We start from the raw sequence: 17428 nt of genomic DNA on the forward strand, positions 1-17428 counted from the left end.
CTACTCGATATGTACACAAAATTTCATAAAAATCTGTCCAGCGTTTTGGAGGAGTATGTTAACTATCATTGTGACACGAGAATTTTATATATTTTAATAACGAAAATGAGTCATTCAATCCAAGATGGTATACAGTTAAATATCATAATTACTCGTATTTGTTAACAAGAGGCCAATATGTAACTAGCTGGCACGGTGAACCGTCATTTTTTTGTGAATGTATTTTTTTCCTTCCTGACAACCTGGTTCAGCTTAGTTTAGTGGTTCAACAAATGGTTCTGACAATAACAAACACAAAAAAAAAAGAATTCTCTAATTTGGTGCCTTCGTTCGGAAGTTATTAGAGCTCATATATTACGGCAATTCATTTTACTTATACAGAAGATGTGTAAAACTAAAATAATGTATTTGGTCAATTAACAATTTTGTTTATCGAAAAAAAAACTCAGTGATAAGTTATAATGACTAATTCTAGGTATGAGTATCATTGTTGTGAAGTTCCGCTAAAATACATAACACACAGGATGGATAGAAAAGCGACGTTAAATTAAACCATATGCTGTAGGTACTACATATCATATAAGCGACAAAACGAAAAATAATAAAATAGAAGCAGGAGCTTAAGTTCAGTTGTAAATCTTCTTCTTCTTATGTTTCTATTTGACTGATTTTTGTACATCGCTTAGAAATGGTATACAGTCGAAAATGTGGTTTATATTAATCTTTTCGCAAGTATTCACTCGGTATACACTTGTAATAAAGGATATTTTGAAGGTCAATATTTTTTATAAATATTATGTACTTTGTATAATTAAATAATATTATGTATACAATTTTGTAGTCAACACTATCTGTCTATTCATTCGATTGTGAAAGTAGATTATTATCAATCTAAGCGTCGAATGCTGATATTTGATATCTTTATATGATATAAAATATATACATAAGTTTATTTCTTATATAAAATAATGATATACTTATTGTATTGTTAACTTAATGACTCGGCAAACTTTGTATCGATATGTTTATGTTTTGTTTCGAATATATCGATTTTGTTTTTAATATTTGTTTTAAACAAACTTTGTTTAGACAATAAAAAAAAAATAAAAAAAAATTATCCAATTTGGTACATTTGTTCAAAAGTTATATGTGTACATACATTGCGGTGATTCATTTTTATTTATTTATGATACTAGCTGTGCCCGCAACTTCATCTGCGTGAAATTTAACGAAAAAGTTATTGTTCAGTTCGCAGAGTTATAAAATAAACAAATTATTTTATTTATTTATTTTTATTTTATTATTTTCATATACTTATGATATAATTATATAGATAAGCTGAAGTTTATACAACTAACTGCTCTGGTATTGTGGTGCTTGTTTCTTGTCGGCCTGTACATACAGGCGGTTTGTGGGATCGATTCCCGTTCGAGATGGGTATTTGTATTTACAAATATTTCGCTCTGGTTTGGATGTTTGTCCTTGTGGGTCTTCCAGCCAAGCCTCTCAGAGCACGTTAAGCTGTCAGTTCTGGTTGTTATTATAAATATCCGATAGCGATCGTTACTCATAGTCGAGAATACATCCACCAACCCGCAGTGAAACAGCTTGGTGGATTAAGCTATAATCCTTCTCCCTCTAACTTCTAACTCGGCTATATAAGCCATCTCCGAACGCATCAGCGCCAAGGCGCTCTATAGGGAAAAGGGGTCGAAGTGGTCGCCATGGCCGAAATCGGTCGGATTACATCATCATCATCCTTCTCCTACATGGAAATAGAGGCCTGTCCCCAGCAGTGGGATTTTACAGGCTGAATCGTGATCGATTGTGATCGAAGCTTATACAGCTAATATGTTATCGGTAATCTACTTTGTACAATATGTATAACATTAGTTTCTATAAATTATTAGTATAAAGTGTAAAAATTGATGGTACAAAAGCGGTATTTATTTTTAATATTCAAGGTAACCGAGAAGTGTTTTTTATCAAAAAATGTTGCATCTTAATATTATTTTAGTATAATTGTGTTTGCTCGCAAATGAAAACCAAACCGACTCACATCGACCAGTAATACATCGTAGGTAGACGAAAAAATAGCCAAGTAGAGACGCATGATTAAAGATAACTCAAAACGTGCTTGTCATATCGCAATTAAATTTAAACGGGACCACATGACAATTAATGTTTTTCGATTAAAAAAAGTTTCATTGAAATCGGTTCACTTAGTAAAAAGTTCTGAGGTAACACACATAAAAATATAGTCGATTTGGGAACCTCTTTTTTGAATTCGTTTAAAAATATCTTTAGAACATGAACATACTTTCCTTTAGACTTTTAAAGAATAATATTAATTACTATTTGGAATGTTTGTCATAGAAAACTTGTAAAAACGTTCTAAAATATATTGAGAATGGGAAGGGTATAAAATTCTACTACTCAATTAGAAGATGTATTTCGTTATTTCAAAAGGTCAACCAATTAAAATTTAATCACAATTATACCGATTTGCATAAAAATACAAACCAATTAAATTCAGCACTATAATTTTTTTTTATTAATATTTTTCTTGATTATCGAAATATACAAAAAATACGGTAAAGTTTAAAGATATTTTAATTAGCAACAATTTTTAAAAGAATTTTTATTTTCTGAGCAAATTTTGTAAATAGAATTTTTATATATTCTCGAAGTGGAACTCAAAGTCACTTGTGATATGGCTGTATATATAATTAATTAAAGTTTAAAAAATACATATATTAATTATACTAATTTGTTTCAGAAAAACTCTTTGGATCTCTACATATCCCATCAGCGAGGCCCTTTCTTCAAAGCGAAGTTTCAGACTGAATTGGACTTGAGCAAGTTTCACATTTCAGATGTAACTGATAAACGTATTTTCGTCTCTGTCATGCACACTGAAAACCTGTCAAATCTTTATGTATCGGAAATAAGCAAAAACTTTACCCAGTATAACTTTGTTCTAAGCTTGGAACACATTCTAAGTTATTTCCCGGACGGAAATTGGAAGGACAGTTGGTTAGAGTAAGTTAAATGGAATACATATTTTAATTTTCATAACCTCTCCCTAAGGAGCTATATTAAATTTTGGAATGCACTCACAGTTTGGATACAAATTATGCCAAGTATCATTGAAATTTATTTGATTTTGTTGCTCGGTCAAGATATAAACAGACACAGTCAAAATGGAATACAGTTTGGCTTTAATATCATTATTATAATTCCCATCAAAAATGTTATTAATCTATTTATGGGATACAATGTAAAATAATTAATACTGTGTCTCCTGTGATGAGCGATGCCCTTTTTGCGATTTTATTGTGAACATTATCAGAAAAAAAGAATGAATTTTTTGGTCTGAATCACGTTCTATCTGCTATAGTTACGGTTTTTTATAAAGTTATATAACTGTTAAAAAATTCGTGAAAATATATTGGTCAAGAAGTCAAGAAGAAATAGAAGTTTGTCAGTAATGAATCACTGGAAGCATTTAACACTATTTTGTGGTTAAGAGATTGTATTAAACTTCACAATTAATGTTCAGTGCATTTTGCGTGAATATGTATCTAGAGTTGTATCCTTTTAAACCTAAAAATTTCGTATTCTGGTAAAATTTAAGTAAATTAAATGAAAAGGAGAGTGATAGCAAAAAAGTTAGGGGTTGTTTTTATCTTTAGTTTGAGGAACACAAGAAAAGTTAACAAGTGTAAAGTGATTTAATTGTACAAGTATCACTTATCACATAATTTAAGCACTTACGGTCTTACTTATAAACGTTTCTTAATTTTTAATCAATTGCTTAGCAACGGATTAGCAAAAACCTCACTTATAAACACTATTTAGCGTTAAGAAGTCGTTAAGTAGTGTTTAAATAGCCGTCAAATTTAAACACTGCCGAGGCATAGTTTAACTCCTGCTAAGCGGCAAGATGGCGGATTTCACATAAATCAGCTGTTATATTGTGACGTTTGATCTACTTACTTGCGTGTGTTTGTTAGAAAAAAAAAATTATCATTCTTTGTTTGTTTCTTAACTAAGTAACAGCTAATCAACGTTTATAAGTAAACAAAAGTTAAACATGGATTTGTAGCTTAAGAGCGGTTTAACTAAGCGGTGGCTAAGTATTGCTTAGCGAGATTTTTATAAGTAAGACCGTTAATGTTTGTGAAAAAATTTACATTTTAAAAGTTTTTTCGTAAACTACCTTTAAAATTAAATGTTCACCGAGCTGATAATAGTAAGAAACACATTTTATAATAAATTTAGTATATTATATAATATATTAAAAATGGGTTGCCTAAAAAAACCCTGGACTGAATATATTTAATTATTTAGATTAAATTATTTTTAATTGAAAATTGCAACATGAAAACAGCTAAAACAGCGCTTACGTTGATATAAAATTTTTGCTATTATCCAATTAATTGAAAGTAACTGGCATCGACATACATGTTTATATTATATCTGGCAACCCAGTAGTTTATCCAGGTAAACAATAGGCAACCCAATAGCTGCTTATTCCATACGTTTCACACTTTAAGTCAGGATTAAATTTTCTTATTATCTTGATGTTGCAATTTTCAATTAAAAATCATTTTTAAAAAAATAAAAAAATAAAGTCAGTTCAGAATTTTTTAGGCAACCCATTTTAAATATATTATCTAATATACTAAAATTATAAAATACGTTTCATTCTATTATTATCAGATCGATGAAGGTCGATTTAGGTTCTGATATTTGACCACTAGGAGGCACAGACTTATATAGTGACATATTAGGACTTGCTAGTGCTTGCATTTTAATTATTTTATGATTCATTCCAGTAATATGCACTAAAGCGTGACAGATGTCGGTTTCAAGATATTAGCTTATTTATTCAGAATATATACCAGTTAAAACATCGCTAAATGAGTCATTGTTTAACTTTTAAAATGATTATACTTTAATGTAGAACAAAGGCCCTAAAACCATTACGACTGGTATATGGAAATAGTGGTGACTTAAACTATGATTAATTTATAAAAAAAAACAGATATAATTTTATTCGTAAAATGACGATTCAAAGTGCTTTTGAAGCCTACTTGAATAAATAAAATTTGAATTTTTTTTCAGTTTCAAATATATTTTATTATTATTTTGTGTGGTAAACAAACAGTATTATAACTAGTGCAAAAATACATAGTAGGTATATGTGACGCTGTAATTGTGATAGTTTGAAAACGAAAAAAAAAAAAACGATTTCAATTATATCGACCAGTAATACAGCGTAGGTAGACGCAAAAATATCTATACCTATTTCCCTCCGGCGCGGGGTAAGACAGGGGGATGTAATATCACCGAAACTGTTTACCACTGCGCTAGAGGATGTTTTTAAGACCTTAGATTGGGGGGAACGGGGCATCAACGTCAACGGTGAATTCATCTCTCACCTTCGTTTCGCCGACGATATTGTCATCTTTGCGGAGACGCTGGATGAGTTAGGCCAAATGCTGGCCGGCCTAAACGAGTCCTCCCGACGTGTCGGTCTCTGTATGAACTTGGATAAGACGAAAGTTATGTTTAACAACCAAGTCAAACCGATACCGGTATCGGTCGATGGTACCCTTCTCGAAGTTGTTCAGGATTATATTTACCTAGGCCATACTATCCAACTAGGCCGCAACAACTTCGAGAAGGAGGCCGATAGGAGGATTCGGTTGGGCTGGGCGGCGTTTGGCAGGCTCCGTCGAGTCTTCACTTCGAAGATTCCGCAATGCTTGAAGACAAAAGTTTTCGAGCAATGCGTCCTGCCTGTGTTAACATACGGAGCCGAGACGTGGACACTGACGAAGGGACTGGTCCACAAGTTTAAAGTCGCTCAACGTGCAATGGAACGGGCTATGCTTGGGGTCTCTCTCAAAGACAGGATTAGAAATGAGACTATCCGCGAGAGAACGAAAGTAACCGACATAGCCCACAGAATTAGCAAGTTGAAGTGGCAGTGGGCTGGTCATCTGTGTCGCAGGACCGATGGCCGTTGGAGTAGACGGGTCCTAGAGTGGAGACCGCGTCTTGGCAAACGCAGTGTGGGACGTCCTCCGGCCCGTTGGACCGACGATCTACGTAAGATTGCCGGTGGAGGCTGGATGAGGATTGCGGAAGACCGGGATGTGTGGCGCGAACTTGGGGAGGCCTATGTCCAGCAGTGGACTGCGATAGGCTGAAGTGAGAAGTGAGACGCAAAAATAGTTAAGTAAATACGCGTAATCAAAGATTACTTAAAAAAGTAGTCATCAGATCTCGATTATATTTAAATGGGACCACAAAACAGGCATCAGCTTTCGATTAAATAAGAATCATCAAAATTGATATACTTAGTAAAAAGCTATTTGGTATAATACAACGTAGGTGGACGAAAACATAGTTAAGTAAATACGTATTATTAGACGTAACTCGAAAAGTATTTGTCAGTCTCAATGATGAATGGAGCCACAGAAGCACCACATTTAAGTAAAAATCATCTAAATTGGTCCAACCAGTGAAAAGTTCTGAGGTAACATACATAAATAACAGTCGAATTAAGAACCTCCTCCTTTTTTTGAAGTCTGTTAAAAATAAATACCAACACCGTTTAACACGGTTTACTAGAACGAACATAAACTGTAAACAATCTTAGTTGATAGGGCTAGGTGAAAAAAAATTATTTTCAATAATAATAGTAATTGTTAATATTACTATAAAAAAATAATTACTATAAAGCAGTTTTGGATAATAAAAGATTTCCTGTTCACTGCTTATGATAATTATTTCTAAGTTAAATCAGGCATGTGAAAGATATGATGATAATACTTAATAACAAAGCAATTATTTGTTAAATTATAACGGGTAATGCAGAGAAAATTAATTTATTTCTATTACCCTTAATTATTATTGCTATCTTATGTTATTTGAATGAAAACGATATCATTCTAATTTTTTTATGAAATTTTTGACATTTAAATTAGTTTCAATTATTAATTATTACGTAGGGAGAGAGAATACTTTATACTGCATCACTTACAAAATAATTAAAAGAAACGATTTGAATATACAATCGATTACATAAGGCGGCCTTATCGCTAATTAGCGATTTCCTTCGTACGTATTATTTTATCATCTTCTTTTTACTTTCAGAGATGTTACAGAAGATCCTTTCACGGATCTATATCGTGTCGAGGGTCTGAAGGGCATCTACATCGCTTCAAAAGTAAACTTGAAGACGCAAGCATCGAACATAGAGCCTGAACATCTAGTGTCTCTCATAACTTTCGATCACGGAGTCACTTGGTCATCTATTAAAGCGCCGACTGAAGATGAAAATGGTAAAACATATTTTATTATTTTAACAACTATGTCGGCAAACAAGCGTACGGCTCACATGATGGTATGCGATTATCGAAGCATATAGACGCCTAAAACACCAGAAGCATCGCAAGCGTGTAATCCCCTGTAAGGTTGAGATACTTTCCCAGTCGAAGGAAAGGAAATTCATCAATAAGTAGTTCAAGATATATTTTTCGTTGATGTAAATTATAATACATATGCCATATGCTAGTTTATATATTGTTTATCGCAATATATTTTGTGTTATCGTGATTTTAAATAAAAGTAATGTGATATCATTTAACAGGCATCCCGCTTAACTGCCACATTGAAAACTCGTGCCGCTTGCACTTGTGCCAGAAATTCAGTCAGTTGTATCCAGTTACAAGGTAAGGAAGTTATAATCGTATCTAATTTAAGTTCATACACTTGACGTCGACGCATAGCTTGTTTGTGTTGTAATTTTTGACATAATTCTTTAGATTAGTATAGTAAAATATAATTTATGTTTCAAATGGCTAGTGGCAAATGGCAACTTGTAGTTCTGAAATGTATCACAGGATTATTTTTTTTTTATGTAATGAGTACATAACATGCTTGTATACGTAATTACTTATTTTTGTATCGACGTTTTATTTAGAATACTGTACACTGACAACTGACAACTCTACCTGCGGAAGACAAATGATAATGTATAATTCTAATATATAAAATTCTCGTGTCGCGGTGTTAAACTCCTCCGAAACTGCTTTACTGATTCTCATGAAATTTTGTGTGCATATTGGGTAGGTTTGAGAATCGAACAACATCAATTTTCATCCCCCTAAATGTTAAGGGTAGTCCAACCCATTTTTTTTTAAATTTTTATATAAATTATTTTTTTTTATTAGGATTTGGCGTTGAAAAATACATACAACTCTAAATTTCCACCCTTCTACCACCAACCCCTATTTTTAAATAGTGTTTAGCGGCAAGACAACGTTTGTCGAGTCAGCTAGTTTTATATAATAGTCAGTCAGTCTTCTTCCTCGTTCCCTCAATGATGAGGATCACGACCACGAATGATATGTCTCCATTGAAGGCGATCGTAAGCAGCATGTGTTGCGCGGTGCATGGTGCAGTCAGTCAGTCTCACATACAGATGACCCACCCACTGCCCCTTCGACTTGCTTCTCTCGCGGATAGTCTCATTTCTAATCCTATCTTCGAGAAAAACCTCAAGCATAGCCTGTTCCATTGCACGTTGAGCGACTTTAAACTTGTGGAACAGTCCCTTCGTTAGTATCCACGTCTCGGCTCCGTATGTTAACACAGGCAGGACGCATTGCTCGAAGACTTTTGTCTTCAAGCATTGCGGAATCTTCGAAGTGAAGACTCGACTAAGCCTGCCAAACGCCGCCCAGCCCCAGTTTTGTTTTGTTTGCGATCCAGTTTACACACCGTCTTCACTACGCTGTCGGTCATCTCGTCCACGTCGCTAGTAATTTCCAGAGAATCGAATCTGTTTTGGAGTTGCAGTAGGAACTACTCGGAGCCAAGTATTTGGGGCAGCGCAGGTCGGAGAGAGATTTCATCAAGCAGGCCCGCTATGACGTTCCTCGTCACAGTATCGGGGATTCGCCACTTCCTGAGAAGCCTCTCCGCTTCCAGGAAGTTGACAAGTATCTGCCCCCTGCGATTCCTGCGCCCCAATCTGTGTGGTCCGATACTCGATTGGTCGCGGTCTTGTACTTCCACTTTAGCGTTGAAGTCTCTCATAACATCTCTCATAGAAGGCCGAAGTAGTACAATTATGGCCCTTGCAATATCTTCATCACACAAGGCTTCGACTTCATTGTCAGTGTGCCGAGGTCGGCGCATATAATTATATCACTTTCAGGGATTACCTGTCAGTGAGTTTAAGTACAAGTTACGCTACCGGGGTCGACACACTGCTGACTTCCACAACGTTGTTAGTTAGTCTTGTGGACTAGAAAACCGACGCCACTTCGAAGTAAAACAAGTGCCCAGAGTCCAGGATCATCGTGTCCTCACCCTCTCTTCGGACTTCAGACAACCCCAGCATGCCCCACTTAAAGTGATTCAGTTCCATTTCAAGTTCGGTGAGGTGACGGTCCAGCCATAGAGTGCCTTAACATTTATCTGTTAACGGAAAGAATGTTATATTACATATTATTATTTAACGTTAATGTATTATTTTTGTTAGTGATGCTTTTAAAATGCCCATGGGATTGACTGTAATCATCGTGTAAAATTGAATGTTATTTTATAAAAATTAACGAATAACTACAATGTAGGGCCGTCGGTAAATTCTTGAAAGCACGGTGGTACTATATTAACTAAATTAATTAAACAATGTCAAGCTTGTCCTGTATATCTTTGTCCTTTTAACAGCACTGAGACTTTATGTTAAAAACGTATAATATTTAAATTATTATTGTACACGTGCAGCGTGATCATATATGGTAAAACTTACTGCAAACTTATCGCTAAAAATCTGTCCTTCTCGCCCCTACCACTATCAGTAACAGAGTTTAAGTTAGAAATCAAGGAAAAATTATTATAAAATATTTTTTACTTGGTTCCGTTCTAAGCAAAGTTATTTTAGATAATTTTTTTTTTAAAGATGATTTATATTCATTTTCTTAAATAGGTCTAATGTAAAGAATAGCCAGTTACAATATTCTCATGCTCATTAACGTTATTTTTATAAAGCTAATTAATGAAGGCTTTAACGAATTTATAATCCACTAAAATTTGAAATCAACCATACATTTAGGCCGGAATTAATGTAGTTATGATAAAAAAATTCAGTGACTATGACTGCAATAAATTATTATTATCGTTTCATCAATAATTAAAACCTATTAAGATGAGATCAAATTACACGTAGTGTTGATGTGAATTACTGTTGTTCGTTTATGGCTTTTTTTTGTTGATTTTTCTATTAAGAGAATACAATTTAATTTTATGATAAATAAATTGCTGTAAAAATTATATTTTATGCATTGGTTTGGTGACCAAGCTTAGTTTATAAAATCAAAATTATTTACAGTTATTACAAATTGTTAGTTCTAAAAGTTTTGGTAAAAAAAAAAATAGCTAGTAAATGGAATGTAATAATAGTAAATTTTTTGCAGCCAACCAGGAAATGTGTTAAACAGTGATATGAGGTAAAACATATGTACAGTTATAGAGAATGTGGTTTTTATAATTCGTTGTGCACTGAGCACGGGGCGCTTCTCGTATTTCATTTATAATTTATGTACATAAAATTTGTGAATGTGTTTTTTGGGAATACGTTCAATGATAATCGACTGATATTATTTGCAGCTTTGGTTTCTCATTTATATTCACTAGTCATCACTGTTTATGATAAATCGCACGTACATTATTCAAAAACATACATTTTGATTAGACAGTTAATTTTTTGGGTTTTAAAACAACTATTAGGTAATTAAAGTTTTCGTGACTAATAATGATTTTTATGGATTGAAATATTTTGAAATACTAATGTCTGTATTTAGTCCCACAAGCTTTTCATCTGTTCAAGCGTGTCATGTCATCGAATGCTATTACGACATGTTTGTTCAGAACAAAATTTTATTTTCAGATCGGCAAGTATAATGAGTTCTAAATCTGTACCCGGCGTTATCATGGCAACAGGAGTGATTGGAAAGTCTCTAAAGGGCATTCCAGGAGTCTATCTCAGTAGAGATGCTGGTCTCACTTGGAAGAGGATTCTGAAGGACTATTACTTCTTCAATTACGGCGATCACGGCGGAGTACTTGTCGCAGTTAAATATTTCAAGACGAGAGGGGAAACTAGAAGGATCTTGTACTCGACTAATGAAGGTCTGGACTGGAATTCTTATCAGTAAGTATTAATTTTAAACCATGTATTATATCTTTAGTTTTACACATTTTTATATGACACTTAGCTAAAAGAAAAGAGCTCATTGAAATATAATAATAAGCTACATTATCAAATTTGGACTACGGTTTGACCATGCATAACTTTTTACCTCTGTAAAATTGTCATGGTCAAACATAAAAAAAATATATATATATATACTTGGCGACTTTAGATCCTTCTCAGTTTTTTTTCGTCGGTTGAAAAAATACGTCATCTCTCTCTGCAAGTAGAATTAAGTGCGGTAGATGAAAATTTTTCTTAAAAAAATACCATAAGGTTTATCTATGAGAAAAAAATGCTTAAGTCGAATATTATTTAAATTAGGTTTATGCCAACTTTTCTCGACTTTCCGTCAAAAATTACTTAATCAACCATACAATAGCTCTTTTAATGAATTGAACCGATTACGTAATTTTTCTCACTAAAAAGACATAAATAAAATAGTAATAAAAAAAACACCGCAACATGAAGATAATAAGAAGAAATAATGGAAAATCAACTGAAAAGGTTAGAACAAGATAAAAATTTAATAACAACATAAAACCAGCGAAATAAATCGTAATAACATCAAACATTATGTACTGTAATACTTAAAAATATCAATACTGTAGTCATTTGAAATTTTATGCAACATCGTACATAATATGCAGTCGGAGGCATGAAATAGAAGTATAAGTCAAATTATTCTCTTTGTGTTAATTAATAAACTAGTATTCTACTAAATTTTTTTAATATAAAACTAGTACTACTTTTTTAGCAATGGAACGATAAAATTAACTGTTTATTACAAATAACTATGTTAACTATCATAAATAAATTAGTTGTTTGATAATTTTTCTTCCAATATCTCATATATAATGGAGTATTTATATTTATTATTCCCGTCTTATTTTTAGATTTAACGACGACGATCTTCGCATATACGGACTTATGACAGAACCAGGCGAAAATACAACAACATTTACAATGTTCGGTTCTGAGAACGCTCAACACCAATGGATAATTATTACCATTGACTTGCTAAACGCTTTTCCACGAAACTGTACGAAGGACGACTACAAGTTTTGGTCAGTAACGACACCAAATTCTTCAGTATCTTGCGTTCTCGGTGAAAGAGACACGTTTCAACGCCGCCTCGCTCATACAAATTGTTACAACGGCGTTGGATATGATAGGCCAGTTAAAAAAGAAGTGTGCGAATGTAGTAGGCGAGATTATGAGTGTGATTTTGGTTTCGTTCTTTCCCATAATATTTGTGTCAGAAATCAGAGTCTTAACTATGACCCTTATGCTATTCCACCACATTGTCGCCCAGGTACATTTTATAAAAGGACCAAGGGTTACAAAAAGATCGATGGAGATGTATGTAAAGTACCGTTCTACATGCCTTACGAGCCGGAATCGATTCCTTGCCCAATAGAAGAACCTACGGAATTTATTTTGGTCGCGTTAAGGGACAAAATTGCGCGCATCGACTTATTCGATAATTCGACAATAATACCGGTCACAGGACAGAGGAACATTGTCGCGATCGAGTTTGATATGAAAAATAACTGTATTTATTGGGCTGATATTGAAGTTGACAAAATTAGTCGGCAATGCTTTGGCAACAGTACTACACAGGAAGTAGTTGTTGATACTGACTTGGCTAGTATAGAAGGTATGGCCCTGGACTGGATTTCTAACGTACTGTTCTTTGTCGATGGCATGAGAAGGAAAATCGAAGCCGTAAGGACTGATCTTACTAGTCAGGGCAGAATGAGAGCTACCATATTGAATTCCACTGTACTCTCTAAACCCCGTGGAATAGCAGTCCATCCCCGAGCGGGATACTTATTTTGGACTGATTGGGACCGTAACAGTCCTTCGGTATCTAGATCAAATCTCGATGGGACGAATGTAAAGATGTTATTTACAACACCGATCGTACAATGGCCCAATGGTATCACAATAGATAGAATGGCTGACAGGATATACTGGGTCGATGCGATGGAAGATTACATCGCAAGTGCAGATTTAAATGGGCAATACTTTAAGAGAATATTATGGAATGAGGATAAAAACTCGCATCCATTTGCGGTCGCCGTCCTAAAGAATAAAATGTACTGGGACGACTGGAAAGCTAAGTCGATATTTATGGCAGATAAAGACACCGGAGGTAATATCATAACGATCAACGACCATTTGTCTGGTTTGATGGATTTGAAAGTATTTGCTTACTATATGCAGCACGGAACAAATGCATGCTCGTATAAGAATACAAGCTGCGACACCTTATGTCTAGGTGGTCCTGGTAATACTTTCAGCTGTCTTTGTCCCGATGGATTTAAAAGAATCAATGGAAAATGTATGTGTCCGAACGGAATGGAGCCGGCGCCAAACATGACGTGTCCGAAACTGGCCGGAACTTGTGAAGAGGTAAGAATCTAAAATTTAGTTTTGTAACGATCGGCTTCATCGACTTAAGTATTAAGAGTATAAGGAAATCATCATCATCATCATCACAGCAGCCTTTCGCAGTCCACTATTGGATATAGGCCTCCACAAGTTCACGCTAAAAATGGCGTGAACTCATGTGTTTTGCCCATAGTCACCAAGCTGGGCAGGCGGGTTGGTAACCGCAGCATCCGTAAGGATATAGTAATAATAATAATTTATATATATATATATATATATATATATATATATATATATATATATATATATATATATATATATACAACATGCCCATACCATGCTAACCTAAGATGCATGAGTAGGAGTAGGTTAGCGTGGTATGGGCATGTAATGAGGAGGAATGAACGCTATATTGGTAAAAGAATGTTAGGGATGATAGGAATGTCAAAACACGAAGAGCGACCGGCAGGCTAAAAAAGCGATGGATGGATTGTGTGAGTGAGGATATGAAAAAGAAAGGAGTAAGCGCTGAAGTGACGAACAATAGAGAGAAATGAAAGAGTTAAAACATGTTGTGCCGACCATACATAAGTGGGCTAAGAGAAGGAAATGATGAGTCGTCTGTTCCTAAATTACGGAACTTAATGCTTGTGTTATAGGTAAGAGACGAATTTTTTTCGATAAAGAATAGCAGGGTAAATACAAACTGTGCCAAAGTCAAAGTCAAGTATCCGTAGAGTTATTTCTATTTAATACGATTATAGCCTTTTATTATATCTAAAATAGTGTTGTGAAGTATCTTTTTCAAATTTCATTTGAGTGGACTAAAATATTGTTTTGTGACCGTAATGACACTATTTAAAACTGGTCAATCAACCGTTAACTCAGGTTTTAGGTTTCACTCAGGTTCACTAATTTCTTTTCCTTTTTTATAACTTGGCAGTTTTTAATGTTTTTCATGATTGTTGTCGACCTTTGTGTATATATATATATAAACTAGTGTAATTACACACTAGTCACTTAATTCTGGTTCTACTCATACGTCAAACTATTGTTTAGGAGCAGTTCACGTGCAAGAACGGCATGTGTATAACGAGCACGTGGCGCTGCGACGGCAACGACGACTGCGGCGACATGTCGGACGAGGCGGGCTGCCTGTGCCGCCCGCCCATGATCGCGTGCGACGACGCGCGCTGCTACCTGCCGCCCTGGCGCTGCGACGGCGACATCGACTGCGTGGACATGAGCGACGAGAAGGGTACCTTTGTTAAACGCTTCACGTAACGGCTGCCAGTAGGATTTTTCTGTGTAGGGGGTCCGGAAACACACACAAACGCCCAGACCACGACAAACTTCTACAATGCCAATAAAATGTTTTTAGTGAGCGGGGATCGAACCCGCGACTGCCAGCGCAACAGCCAGTTTTGTGAGTGCTGCGCTAACGCGTCATCAATACATAGAATCATATTATGATGTAGACTTTTTAACTAAGGTAGGGCACAGCAGGAATATCCTGCTCAATGCTGGAGCAGCCCGAGTGGGGAAGTACTTCGATCTTACAGAAGATAGCACACTTAAATAATACTGCTTTCAACCAGTGTTGTGGTTTGTGTTCTTCTGGTGAATAAATTTTATTTATTTTTATTTTTTTACTTAACTAAACTATTTTCTGTTTGCAACCCCTGCAAGGTCAGTAATTGCAATCTCCACTCTGTCGCAGAAAGACCGTCTAATCTGTAGTTTTTTCCTATGTTTATAATTACCAGGTCATTTATATAGTAAACTAGATAATCAGGGCGCTTTAAGCGAGTACTTAAAAAGTGTTATTTGTCCATAGAACCAAAAATAAGATAATATGATGATTATATAAACAATATCTTTTATTTAAAGATTGCGGAAAACAAAATTGTACCGAAACTCAGTTCCAATGTGCCAACGGTAATTGTATCGAGAAGCGGTGGGTCTGCGACGGAGATAACGACTGCAAGGATGGATCTGATGAACGCAACTGCACGGTATTAAATTTATTTTGAAATATGTTGACTTTTCTTACAATTTTTAAACTTCTTAACGGTAGCTTTTCGTTGATGTGAACTCTACTGATCAAACGTATTTTGTCTATCTTATACAATAGTTATCTTATACAATAGTTTAGTGATAAAACATATTGATTAGGACCGTTAGGATAAGCTATTATATCGATGCCTAACAGCCAAAAAGGGTTAAGCGACATTTTTTGAGAAACTGAGTTATATATATAGTTGTATTCGATTCTAACTATATATATAACTCAGTTTCTCAAAAAATGTCGCTTAACCCTTTTTGGCTGTTAGGCATCGATATAAAAATGGGTATATTAGTTTGGACCAAAACTTTAGCATTGGTTATATCTTTATTAATACCCACTCCTCTTATTGCAATCTAAGTTCTACTTTTCTTGTAAATGTCATAAATGTTTGTTGTTTGCAGCAAAATCTACCAAAACGTCCCGAGACGATGAGTTGTGACATGCACGCGTTCCGCTGCAACGATGATACGAATCCTTCTTGCATCCCGGACTCGTGGGTGTGTGACGGGGAACGCGACTGCCCTGGAGGGGACGACGAGACCGAGGACAAGTGTAGGAACTCATCTTGCGCGCCCTACATGTTCAGGTGTCCGAGCGGAAAGTGCATCTTTATGTCCTGGGTAAGTGTTAGGGATACTATGTTACTTACGAAACGAAATGTTGAAACGTTGTTACTAACGAACATGAGACGGTTTGATGATTTGAATAGTTGGTAATTAGGTTTTTGAATAAAAGACAGGAGTTGTAGCTGAGCGGAAGAAGATAAGTGATGTGACGGGAGGCGATATACGACTGTGTTTCTTTTCTACAGTAGTAAATTGGCCATGACTGCTATGCTCAACTTTGCTACAATATGAACCTATACAAAAACTGAGTTGCGTATTCTAGCACAGAACTACAAATCTGACTTGTATAATCGAGTCACAGACTGCAAATTTTTACTATTATCGCTTTAAACCTATTATGAATATTTTCGCAATTGTTTAAAAAAAAAAAAATTGTCCTACAGGTTTGCGATGGTGAAAATGATTGTAGCGACGTAGATTCTTTCGACGAGATTAATTGCAAATCTATTGGTCATTCCAAGTTGCTACCGCGATCTACCACCGAACCACCTATTTTCACCAACAACGGTTCATGTTTAGACTGGATGTTTAAATGTGACAACGGTAACTGCTTACCATATTGGTGGCGATGTGACGGTATCAACGACTGCGGAGACAATTCTGACGAATCGGGCTGTGGATTGGTCGTTCCCGAGAAACCAGTCGTCAGTCCGGAACACGACGCGACTAAACACAAATGTTCCAAGAATCAGTTCACCTGTGCTCCCGGTAAGTAAGATATTCTTATATTTAGTTATCTCCATATTTAGTTAATCGTAATAACAAATCAGAAAGATAATGAATCAGTCAATCAGTCAGTGTACGTATTCGCTCCGCATGTAACGGAGTCGCAAATTGACTCGCACAGCAGGAATTTCCTGCTCAAAATATGGAGCAGCTCGACTGGGGTAGTACCTCGACCTTACAGAAGATCACAGCTAAATAATACTGTTTTCAAGCAGTATTGTGTTCCTGTTGGTGAGTGAGGTGACCAGAGCTCCTGGGGGGATTGGGGATTGGGTCGGCAACGCGCTTGCGATGCTTCTGGTGTTGCAGGGTTGTCTGTAAGCTACGGTAATCACT

The 17428-nt window shown here is 35.3% G+C and overlaps 1 protein-coding gene across 1 annotated transcript in view; it reads left to right on the forward strand.

Moving 5' to 3' along the window:
• The window catches only part of LOC123661233 (sortilin-related receptor-like), a 60060-nt gene that overhangs the window by 27467 nt on the left and 15165 nt on the right, over positions 1 to 17428 (forward strand). Inside the window, exons 4-12 of the mRNA XM_045596220.1 lie at positions 2780 to 3042; positions 7171 to 7358; positions 7667 to 7748; positions 10973 to 11236; positions 12172 to 13693; positions 14732 to 14930; positions 15563 to 15687; positions 16142 to 16360; positions 16750 to 17074. Of these exons, the coding sequence (XP_045452176.1) occupies positions 2780 to 3042; positions 7171 to 7358; positions 7667 to 7748; positions 10973 to 11236; positions 12172 to 13693; positions 14732 to 14930; positions 15563 to 15687; positions 16142 to 16360; positions 16750 to 17074 (3187 nt within the window). The remainder of the gene's footprint in view (positions 1 to 2779; positions 3043 to 7170; positions 7359 to 7666; positions 7749 to 10972; positions 11237 to 12171; positions 13694 to 14731; positions 14931 to 15562; positions 15688 to 16141; positions 16361 to 16749; positions 17075 to 17428) is intronic.

The sequence above is a fragment of the Melitaea cinxia genome, chromosome 16 (assembly GCF_905220565.1).
Source record: "Melitaea cinxia chromosome 16, ilMelCinx1.1, whole genome shotgun sequence".
Taxonomy (NCBI): domain Eukaryota; kingdom Metazoa; phylum Arthropoda; class Insecta; order Lepidoptera; family Nymphalidae; genus Melitaea; species Melitaea cinxia.